An 11,668-nucleotide genomic window follows, 5' to 3' on the forward strand; every position below is an offset into this window, starting at 1 on the left:
GATTGGGATCCATAAATGTCTTCTTGAGCTGTTAAGTCGTTGTGTAGTAGTTTGCTGGCAATAGTTACCGTCATCTCTAAAGGGCTTTCTTGTGCCTCTGTTACATCACCAAGAAATAGAGGCAAAGGTTAAAACACTCCACAATCTAGATGCATAGTCATTTAGCTGTCCTGTGACCTTGGAAAGCTCTGAGATGTTTAACAGAGAGTATAGTTCATCCTCAGATGGTTGTCAGACAGACTTGGCTTGATAGACGTGCATGATCCTCTGTAGAAGGGTTGGGTACATGACAAGAGAGAACCCATGCCTTTTCATCACAGCAACTTTAATGGACCTTGTTCAGGCAAATAGCAATAAACAATCGATTAGATTATACGTGAAAAAGAAACAGATTCTAGATTTATAACTGTGTTTCTGTCTAATATTTTGAGATGAGGCTTTTATGACTATATAAACCATAAGTTTGTCAAACACCTGTTTATGCCTAGGAAGAAATCATAAAATTTTCATTTTCATTGCCCATTAAACATAATTCATGAATTCTTTTCATTTCCTCAAACATATTGCTTTTCTCACTATTTTTTATTAATGACATATACGCTGTGACAGGTTTTCATGAGACTTGCTGAATGAGTGGGGAACGTCCTGACCCATGGAAACGGATCTACGAGTAAATTTGTAGAAAGGGGATGCTAGCGTTGTAATGGCACATAATCTTCTACACACACCCTGCTATTATTTTGTGTAATCATTAAATAATCGTGTGATGATCCTGTGCTTTGGTGTACGAGCCCTTTTCCATTCTTTCCTCTCAACCTTCTTTCATGTTTTTCCCCTTTCCCTTATTGATTTGCTCACTGCAGAGTCTGTGGACACCAAAATGAATTTCAACAATCTGCTGATGATGTACCACGAGCAGGGTAGCAGCCCCGACTCCAGCGAGGAGGAGGGCTCCAGCTTCTCCATGCTGCCCCACCTGGCAGACCTGGTCTCCTACAGCATCCAGAAGGTCATCGGCTTTGCCAAGATGATCCCTGGCTTCAGGTACGTGAGTGAGTGGTGAGCGTCATCCCATCCGTCATAGTTTTGACCCCATCACTCTGCATTATCTGTTAATGACTGTTATTAGCCAGAAAACAAACATGTCTTATCTAGAGAATTTGACTCCTCAGTAAAAAAGGCAGGCTAAAACATTAGTCTCTGTTCACAATGTCCAACACAAGATTACTAAAAAACATTTTCAAGAACACAAATGATCAAAATATAACGGTAAACTGGTCACATCTTACCAATGTGATCTCAAAATAGACTTCATCTCTTTGTGGAATTAATGTTTGCATAAAGAAATTGATTCAGGTGTACAGAAAGAAGTTTCATGTTCTTTTATTATTCATGCATCTCTGAGTGACTTTTTACCCGAATGTGCTTTGAAGACTTTGCACACAAACTTGTTTTTCTGCCTGATTAGTCGAGTGCGCCACAGTGCCATGGTCTAAAGGCCACAGATTACTGATAGACTGTTTATTACAGCTAGCTGGCACACTCTGGACAATGTTTCATGATGTGTTCTTCCATCACTGGATAAAGTTGCCACAGTCATGTTGTGAGAGTGAAGTTCAGCACTTTAAGTAGGTTAGTCGGTGATTATCTAACCGTAGAGGAAAAACACTCTTCTGTTCCTCAGCAGTCATCTGCTTGTCATCATGATCATCCTCAGCCTATCTATTTGTTCACACATTTTTTTGTGTATGAGCTGATAAGATTGATACAGTAAAGTTGTGCTATGTTTAACTTTCAGTGCTACATGGATGATTGTTAATAGATAAGAAGAAAACAATATACGATAAAAAGAATTCTCTGCAGCTCAGCTTGACGGTAAAATAAAGAATTATTTGTGTCCCTAAAGCAACGTTACTGGCTGAGGCCTTTTCATTGTTTGTTCCTCATCCTCCACAAATGGCAACTGCTGCCTTTCAGTGGGTTTATCTAAAACCCAGTGAGTTTGTTAACAAAGACAGTCTCCCAGTGACTGGAGGTCATTCCAAAGTCAAGGCTGAAACGAGTCGAGGCATGTATTTCCTGAAAGTTGCCATTCCCACTGGCGGCGATTGATGGAGGTGGTCAGATTATCTTTGGAATGTTTGTCATTTTATGATCTTCTGCCTAAGCCCTGAAGAACAACCCAGCCCTCCCCTAAAGATCTGCAGGTTTAAATCATGTCTCCTCTTACTTAAAATAACTTCATTTTGTAAACATCAAGAGACATTTCATAACATTAGTTGCGTGCAGGATGGTTTGAATTTTCAATACACAAGGCTTAACAGAAGCTGTGTAAAATAAACCTAGTAGATTTTGACTGATCTTCACCCATAGTCACTGAGCCATTTATAACCAAGACCTTTTCAATTAATTTGACAGCAGCTGCACATTAAGACCATGAAAGGGGATAATACGTGTGGAATTTTTACTGGTTACCTGTATTATGGGATGATTGATTATGGGATGATTGCATCACAAACTTAGTGACATTTGTCCTATGCAGGGATTTAACTGCAGAGGACCAGATCGCTCTGCTCAAGTCCAGTGCCATCGAGGTGATCATGCTGCGCTCAAATCAGAGCTTCAATCTGGAAGACATGTCCTGGAGCTGTGGCGGGCCTGACTTTAAATACCAGATCAGTGATGTCACCAAAGGTCAGTCTAAATACTGCCAAATGTACATTTTGACAAGTGGAAGACAAGCTGATGATAAGGAGCATGTATGTGAATGTTCAAGAAAGGAAAAAAACACATGCTGGTCAGTAAGTCTTTCATTAGGTCTTGAAGGAAGTAAAGGTAATGAGGTGACTGGATCATTAGTGTGGTATCAGTAAGATGTGTACTGTATGATAGAGGAAGACAAGGAAATGTGTGTAGCTTACAGGCAGCAACCTGTACTCACACGGATTTACACAAACACACACCATAGGAAAATGATGGTAAGGCATGTTTTTCTACAGAAAACAGTCCAATGCGTTTACAGAAGTCCCCGAGGGCTTTTCTTCCATTTGCTTTTCGAACGAAACTCTCTTTGGGATTAACCAAAGAATGTCTAACCTGGTCATCGCACAAAACAACCAGTCTGGACCGTACAAAGCAGCTGTGTTGTGCTTCTCTTTGTAAAATGTCTTATGTGCATACATATGTCCACTCATCAACCGTAAAAGTACACAAGTTTTCATCAAACAAACAAACAGTTTGTACTCATTACTTTGAGGTATTTTGATTCTAGTCTGTGTTTTTTTTAAAGTTATACATTATAGTCACAGTTGTATATGTTTTTAGAAATATACAGTATGTCAATGCCAAGTACAGTGATTCTCCTGGACTGACCAATAAATCAAATAATTTGGTACAGTTAACAAGTTTTTCCAGGAAAAAGCTTTTTTTTTTTTAAAAAAAGCATCCTAATTTAATGTCTCAATAACAACTGTTTCAACTAAAGGTGGAATGCGGTGTTTAAGTATTTTATTATTCATGAAAATATTGGATCTTAAAAATACAATTTCATCAGCACTTCAACAGCTTTGAGCTTTGATAATCATTTACATTGCTAGAAAAAAAGCTCACCCCAGAGATGTGCCATGTACGTGGATCAAATTTAAAATTCCAGATAAATGGAATTTCCCATCCATTACTTCTTAATTAACATGCTAGAGAGTAAACAGCAGGCAAAAAAACCCCCTCCCCTGACATGAGTCTAACAACCAGAATGAAATATTCATACATGGTAACGTTCCCTGGAGGGCCTTCATTCTGTGATACAGTATGGAGCCACTCCTCTGTAACGTGTTGTGTCCTCCTTCTGCAGCGGGACACACTTTGGAGCTGCTGGAGCCTCTGGTGAAGTTCCAGGTCGGCTTGAAGAAGCTCAACCTTCGAGAGGAGGAACATGTGCTGCTGATGGCCATCTGCCTGCTTTCACCAGGTACTGAAGGTCTGACGGAGTGGAGGAGGGAATACGTAGCAGGTCACCATGAATTGTTCATGAGTGATCTGTTACGTTCCTTTTTATTTTTGCTCTTCAAAGAGAGTATATATTCATGTATAGTTTTCTGTAGCAAAAGCTCAACATGTGCTTTTAAAGTCAGTTGACGCATTGCCATCCGGGGATAGCGGGTTTCATTTCTCTGGTGAGCACTAGCCTTCTTTTTGGTACACCTTCATGTCCACGCTACAGTGTTCATCAGTAGAAAATATAGAGCATGTATTATACATGTGTAGTTATGCAAGCAAGCATGCATGGATATTTGTATTCATTTGTGTATGTGCGGAATCTTTTTAAGTATGCATGGATGTGCCCTTGATCTAAAAATAGCAAGCCACCTGACCAGGATAGAACGGATGCAAACACAGTGATCATAAGATTTGTTCTGGTATAAATATGATTCACAATCAACAAAAACCTTGTAGGCCTCGGTTTTCTAATGACATACTTCAAGATTAATCGTTCATATCTGTTGATTTTACTTGCGTAACAAATTTAAATATCTTTAATGTCCTCTCCTGCAGATCGCCCAGGCGTACAGGATCATGCACGCATCGAAGCCCTCCAAGACCGACTGTCAGAGACCCTGCAGGCCTTCATCCAGCTTCACCACCCTGGAGGACGGCTCCTTTACGCCAAGATGATTCAGAAGCTGGCCGACCTGCGCAGCCTCAATGAGGAGCACTCCAAGCAGTACCGCTCGCTCTCCTTCCAGCCTGAGCACAGCATGCAGCTCACCCCGCTGGTGCTGGAGGTGTTCGGGAGCGAAGTCTCCTAGAAGATGCGTCCTAAACGTAGCGGTGGAGAAAGGCAGAGATGCGGGAAGTGGGCTAAATGGTGGTGTGGAGGATAAAGAGCGAAAGTGATGTGTGTGCATGTCTATGCGTGCATGAGTCATGCGTACGTGTGTGTGTGTGTGTGCGTGCGTGCGTGTGTGTGTGCGTGCGTGTGTGTGTGCGTGCGTGCGTGCGTGTGCGTGTGGCGTTTTTGGCATAAAAGAGCCAGGAGATGCTGAGACGGCAAACATGAGGACTTCACAAATCAAACTTTACATAGAGCTGCTGCCTATTTACTTCAGTGTTTGTTTTTAAATCAACCAACAGCTGCTTCAAATGCCTGGACATTTTGTTAGTGTCTGTGATCCGCACACACCAACACAAGCTTACTCAATTACTCATTTAGCCATTCAGTTGAGCTACCTCTTCGTTTTACGGGGGATGTTTTATATTCACCTCTGTGAAACGAGTCACTTTTACACACAATAACTGAAATACAGTAGGGATGAAAGTTCAGTTTGTCAGTGGAAAAGCAGGTCCTGCACATTATTTTGAGGTTTTAATAGGTCAGAAATCTTTTATTTTCTGTTTGTTTTGTTTTTTTTGCTGAGACAATATTTGTTTGTGACCTTAAACAACACATGCCTTTCACCTTTCACCAAAAGTATGGTTAACTCCTTTCTCAAAAAGCTTCCTGTACCTAAAATAACTTGGCTGCTCCATGGTTCATTTCACATGTTGGCAAGTTGACTGACAGGCCTCACAGTCTATGAAGGAAAGTGTCATTGTCTAGATTTACTTCAGAGTACATAACATAGTCTTCATTTTACTGATGTTTTGGTTGGACTTTGGGGTGCCTGATTTCGAGGCGAGGTTTAGCCACTAAATGTGCGACTTTTACTCAGCTAACTTTCAATCAAACAAAGCCTACAGTGTGGCTTATTCTTCTTTTGAAATTGTCCTTCTCTATTCTTCTCCTTTGTTCAAGGTGTTTCCTCCTTGTAAATAATTAGCTACTAGCACATGTATCCTAAGCACTGTTATACCACCATTTACTTAAGCCTCTGTAGTGATGTACAGACATTATCTATATTATCACAGATTTTAAAGGGCTAATATGCCAAATCTAACTGGAATAGTATTTTGAGGCCAAAGCAAGGGGCTTGTATTGGTAATATATATATAGCTGCATACCATGCTTGGAATTGGCATAGATTTGGATTTAATTTCAATTGATGATTTTTGTTTGACATGTCTGTTCATCTTTAATGACAATTCCATGAATTGTTCCTCCTCAGTACCGTGAGCTCAGCGGGTGGAGAGCTTTGGAAGCTGCTTCGGACCTCCACAGATATCACACCCCTCTCATTTTCTGACAGGGAAGTGGATTTTTTTTAGAATGTCGGACGGCCTGGTTTTAGTGGAGTTGTGGATCTACACCCAGGCCTTCCTGTATGATGATGTATGCTGCGCAGCCCTCTAGTGGTTGCATTGTGTAAATACCATTTCTATGTAAAACAGTAAATCTAATATGTCTGTTGCTGTACATAGGGCTACCTAGGTATTTCTTAAGGAAACATTTTTCAGAAATATATATGCAAAGACAATAATGACACCCCCACTCACCCCCCCCCCCACACTTTTTGCTTTTGACTCATTGTAACCATGTTCTGAGACACTAAGCGATTTTTTTCATGTTTTGTTGTTGTTGTTCCTATTGATTGATTTGGAATTATCAGAATATTATTTGGTTAATGGTGGTTTGATATATTTGCTGAATTTCCAAGGTTCATGTTCAGAAAGCTAAACATACCGTGCTGCTCTCAATGTACAAGCCATATAGACCAAGCTAGTTATACACCTGAAACATTAAAGCACATCCAGAGGATGGCTCCAGAGCCATGGATGTTCTCGTTATATCATCTACTAAACTCATGTGATCTTTATGGCTTTTGGAAGATAAGCGCATCAATGATAGGAACTTGAATGCCTCCTCTCTGCTGTCATCTTTGGCTTATGCTTCATCAGACAGCATCTGTTGGCCTAAAAACCAAATATGCTTATGCTTAGAGGCCAGTGGTGTATGGATTGTTGCATGTGGGTTTATGCAAAACATATACGGAATGATATGTCTGTTAATATCAAGACAGTTCCTCCAAGAAGTAAAAATCCTGACAAAATCAGAGGATTTCAAAAAGACAACTTGGCTGTCATGTAGAGTTGAGTTGTCAATCTATTGGGCAAATAATATTTCCTTTAGCTGTCCTCAAGTCAGACCAAAAGCTGCCTTTATGAAAGGACATGATCTTTGAGGAAGACGGAGAGAGGGAGAGATTGAGCATCAGCATTGTTGAGCTGAAAACGGTTTTGGCTTTAATTTGTTTTGGTCCACTTGTTTTTAAACCAACCGGATTAGGTTAGAATAGGACTTTAAGTCACTGTGGCTTTTTTTCCAGATGGCCTTTTGTCACTGTGACACTCCATCAGCTGATATTCGGGGATAGACACATATGTGGTCTGCATAGCACAGATGGGTTAAATAGTTTATGGTTGTTTCCATGTTCACATAATCATATTTAGTTTGGTTTTCTTCATGAAAATCACTGTGTTTACTTAGTATATGTAATATATATATATATAATATATAAAAGTCCATGTGTCCCACAAATCTCTCTGCTGTGATTGAACTTCAAGGAGTTGAGACTTGAGTGTCTTTAGGCAGTACCACTCATATGTATAGTATACCAGTTAATGAGAGGTATGACGTGCTTGGTTACTGAACACTTTTGAAGTTGAAAGGAGGCTCCATGATGATTTTCTCTGAATACATACTTCTGTATGTGGATATGGATTTGAATTTGTTCTGTTCTATGTTTTAAGATTGAGATCCAGTGTTGATGATTCTTGTATGTTAAATACAGTGGGAGGTTTGGTGAACATGTAAGTGCCATGGGGGAAAGTTCACTCCACACGAGAACAGGGTAAGAGAGGAGTTGCTCCTGGGGAACTGAACAGGAAGAGTCGAGAGGATGTATCATATAACTGCTAATTCAATAAGTAGATTTCAGTCAGTAGCCCACAGCGTTAGGCAAATTCTCACTTAACGTTTTATCATAGGAGAAGGGAATGTCAGCTTCCATTTTATAACTCTATATTTGATTAAATGTTAGGACTTTTTGGGAGTTTTTTCCCAGTGAGTTCCAGAACCAAGAAACTGTGTACAACATCATAACAATTACGGTTAAGAATGTAAATATGATGCATCCCCAGAGTTTCCTGTTGGGTTTTTTTTTTACCATGACAGGCTGCTCTGAACCTGTATGTTTTTAACTTTATATTGCAGTTGTTAAAATACAGAAACTTGAAAAACACATCAAGGGACATCTGCTGTCAAATAAGATGGACCCACCTTTGGTAATGTTTCCTTATAATTGGCAGAATAACACAGTAACAATGCTTTTATTACAGAACGTCTGGTACATTATCACCAGCAAGCTACACTTACAGCCTACTTGATTTTAGGTTGTTGGTTGTTTTTGCTCTTTGTATCACAGTTGCCATTACAAACCCTCTATGTAAAAGCATGTAAGATGTCATTCATAGAAATCAGCTGCAAAGTTTTTTTGTTTTATTTCTTCATTCTTCATTATTCCATTTGTTTTATTAGGACAGGGATTGTAATGGAGTCAACTTAATGTAGTTCTTACATAAAAGGAGTGTCCAAAATGGATGTACACCATAATCTACCTAAAAAAAACTACCTCTTTTAGCTCCGATTTTGCTTTCGCGTTAAGCATTTGCCTCTGTTTTTACTTTTGTAATATTTGTATCCATGTATTTATTGCTGTCTAATGAGTCATACTTCAATGATTACCTCAGATGTCTCACAGATTTGGGAGAGTCCAGTTAATGAAGTCATTCATATATTTCTTTTTGTACTTTATTTTCTCTCAAACTTACCATTGCCTTTTAACGCACAAAATACCAGGAGTTTTTTGGGGTTTTTTTGTTTTTTTTTAATATAGTGCCTGACCAGCAGGGCTCAGACAGGCTAGGATGAGGCTGCATTCACTCCCCCAAAAAAGTAACTCTTCCGTCCGGTCAGTCCTCTTTGTCCTTTAATGCTATCATTTGGATTATGTTGGTAATTGTCAATAGGGCGCGCTGTTGAAATTGTTGCCATGTATCCTCATTTTTATAGTCCTAAAGGGCAGACTGAAGGGGAGTGGAGTGAATGTAGCTGTAAAGAGGGAACCAGCTGAAAGACGTGGTGACAGTAGGAGAAACAAGATGCTTTTGTGCTCTGCTTGGTACTGTTAGCGAGGTCTTTGCTCTGTAGTAGCCATCCTTACTTTGTCCCTCATTCAGTATATTTCCTCCATATTGTCTGTGTCTCTTCACCTCTCCTCCTGTCCTAAAGTCATCATTCCCTGCCAGTGTTTGGTCTAACAAGTCAAAATAAGAGAAGAAAATTTTCAATATCCATGCAATGCTGCTTTTTATCTGGAGCGTCACCAAGTTGTGCGTTATTGACACTACATAATGTAGGCATGGTCCAAAGTGTCAGCCCCAGTGGCAAGACAAGCCTCACTGGAAAACTGTCTTTTGAAACATACACAACTTAGTGGTGATTATTGTAAAACTATTGAAAAAAATAAATAAATTCCTTTCAGATCCTAGTATCGTGTTAATGGAGCAACAACTCATTTTATTGCAAAATATTTTTGTATTCATGTCAAACTGCTTCAGGTAAACACTGAATAAAAGAAAAGTTTTTAGTGATCAGTGAATACTGAGAAACAGTGTTGCCATGGTCACTTCTGCCCCGAGCTGTGTGCCATAATATGAGCCTTTTAATGCAGGGGAGGGTTAATGAAGCTGGCTTCACTTTATCTGAGTCAAAAGGTTGTCTAGAGATTGGCCTCTCATTTAGGAAGTTAGGCAGCCATGAGTATTGATCGTTTTTGAGGAGCAAATCTGAATTTGGCATTGAATTCTGACCCTGCATTGTGAACCCAAATCATGCCACATTCACTAAAAACATGCCTAAACCAACAAAAGCACTTAATGTAATGTTTGTAACTTATGCATAATGATTAATCTACTTGCCATAATCTGCCTGTGTAGATCAGCATGATATGGCTCCAATTATCGAAATGTCACTTATATTCTAATGTAATGGCAATTTATCTTTTGTCTCATTTTTTCAAAGATCTTTTTTCTATTATAAATTGGTGTTTATGTAATGTTATTTTTGTCAGATGTTTTGGAAATCAAAAATAAACAGTTGTACATAGAAGTTGGCTGTGTGATTTTTTTTTCTGCAATCAATGTTCATCTATATAAGGAGTGAAATCTCATACATGAATCAGTTTGATGAATACTGCAGAACGTGCTCTTTATTTTTTATTTAATTTTTTCCCTTTGTCTGCATATATTCGCATAGTTAAACACCACTAAAGGGGGTCAACTTTTCCTGAGATCAATGCATGTTTTAGTCCTGCAGCAAATATTTTTAGTTAACATTTACACAATAAAATATTTTCAATAAAAAAGAACATGTTCTTTAAATGCTGCCTCTGTCTTTTAATAGCTATTTATAAAGTACCATAAGAAGATTCACCATTCATGCAATAACATCCAACATCACACTCCATACCACCTATAAGGAAATCACAGTAAACCCAAATAAATAAAATAATCAGTCCTTTAATAATCAACATGGGTTAATTACTTTTTGGCATGGCAATATTGGCATGTTGGGTGGTATGGCATGTGCAAATGCAAATGACATGTTTCAAATCTACAACAGTATGTTGAACACAGTACAAAGGATCCATCTTCATCACACAATTTATGTGGAAAACTGGTTTTAAATCCCTTTTGGAAATCATGGATGCTTGAGCCTCCAGGCTAAAAAGGAGAAGGAACATCCGGCTTGTTATCAGAACACAGTTCACAAGTCAGCATCTGTAGTTTCTTAGTTTACATGGATAACCTGCATATTTCTCCTAGAATTCTGTGAAGCATTCATGCAGGCTCTAATCTGAGATGCTGGTAATTAGCAGAGGTAATCCTGTTCTTCCTTTCCTGGTCGTCACAAGACCCTGTTTCAGCATAGCACTAGGAGGTCTTTGTAACAGATAACCTAATATACATTCAAATCAGCAATTTTCCAGATTGACTGACCTTTGTGGTTTAAAATAATGGTGGAATGTCTGTTTTACACTATTTAGTGGTTCTTGACATAATAAGGATTACTTCACTTGTCAAATAGGCCAATCCGAGCAATCACTTCTCACCTGTCGTCATCTCTGGATGGTCCTGTGACGGCTATGTGATCTTATTTATGTGACTGCGTGTTAGTAAAGATTTCATGTTTCTAATAGAGCTCTGATGAGCATTGTAAATGTCTCTGGTCTTGTTTTAACCTTGCTGTTACAATGGATTGATCTGATCTTTACTCTGCCTCCCAAAGTATTAGAGAAGAGACACGCATACGTAGCTGCACTAACCTCTCTGGTATTAGTCTGATTGGATGAACTCTAATTGACCTTTATGATATCACTATGATATGACCTTTATGATATCACAAGATTTGTTAGTTTACTTCAAGTAACAAGTGTAATCCTCGCTCATTTGAGCGTCCTGTTTATAACAGGATCCTGAGCCCAACAAACAAAAGTTGTTAATTAAATCAAATTAAATTAATCATTGATTATTAAATTGTTTTTGCTAATCAACTACATACATTAATAGCAGAATGAAAATAATAATCCAGGGCATTATATGCTGATACTTCATCAAGTTTATTATATTTACTGTTTTTACAGGGATTTTTATTTTATTTTGTACACACACACAC

The 11,668-nt window shown here is 38.8% G+C and overlaps 1 protein-coding gene across 4 annotated transcripts in view; it reads left to right on the forward strand.

Annotated features, from left to right (window-relative positions):
- The window catches only part of LOC137595121 (vitamin D3 receptor B), a 36,263-nt gene extending 26,167 nt beyond the window's left edge, over nucleotides 1-10,096 (forward strand). For all 4 annotated transcript variants that reach the window (XM_068314974.1, XM_068314973.1, XM_068314975.1 and 1 more), the window contains 4 exons: nucleotides 864-1,044; nucleotides 2,543-2,694; nucleotides 3,851-3,967; nucleotides 4,552-10,096. In XM_068314974.1, the coding sequence (XP_068171075.1) occupies nucleotides 864-1,044; nucleotides 2,543-2,694; nucleotides 3,851-3,967; nucleotides 4,552-4,805 (704 nt within the window). In that variant the 3' untranslated portion in view covers nucleotides 4,806-10,096. The remainder of the gene's footprint in view (nucleotides 1-863; nucleotides 1,045-2,542; nucleotides 2,695-3,850; nucleotides 3,968-4,551) is intronic.
- The last annotated feature ends 1,572 nt before the right edge of the window (nucleotides 10,097-11,668 follow it).

Source organism: Antennarius striatus, chromosome 5 (genome assembly GCF_040054535.1).
Source record: "Antennarius striatus isolate MH-2024 chromosome 5, ASM4005453v1, whole genome shotgun sequence".
NCBI lineage: Eukaryota > Metazoa > Chordata > Actinopteri > Lophiiformes > Antennariidae > Antennarius > Antennarius striatus.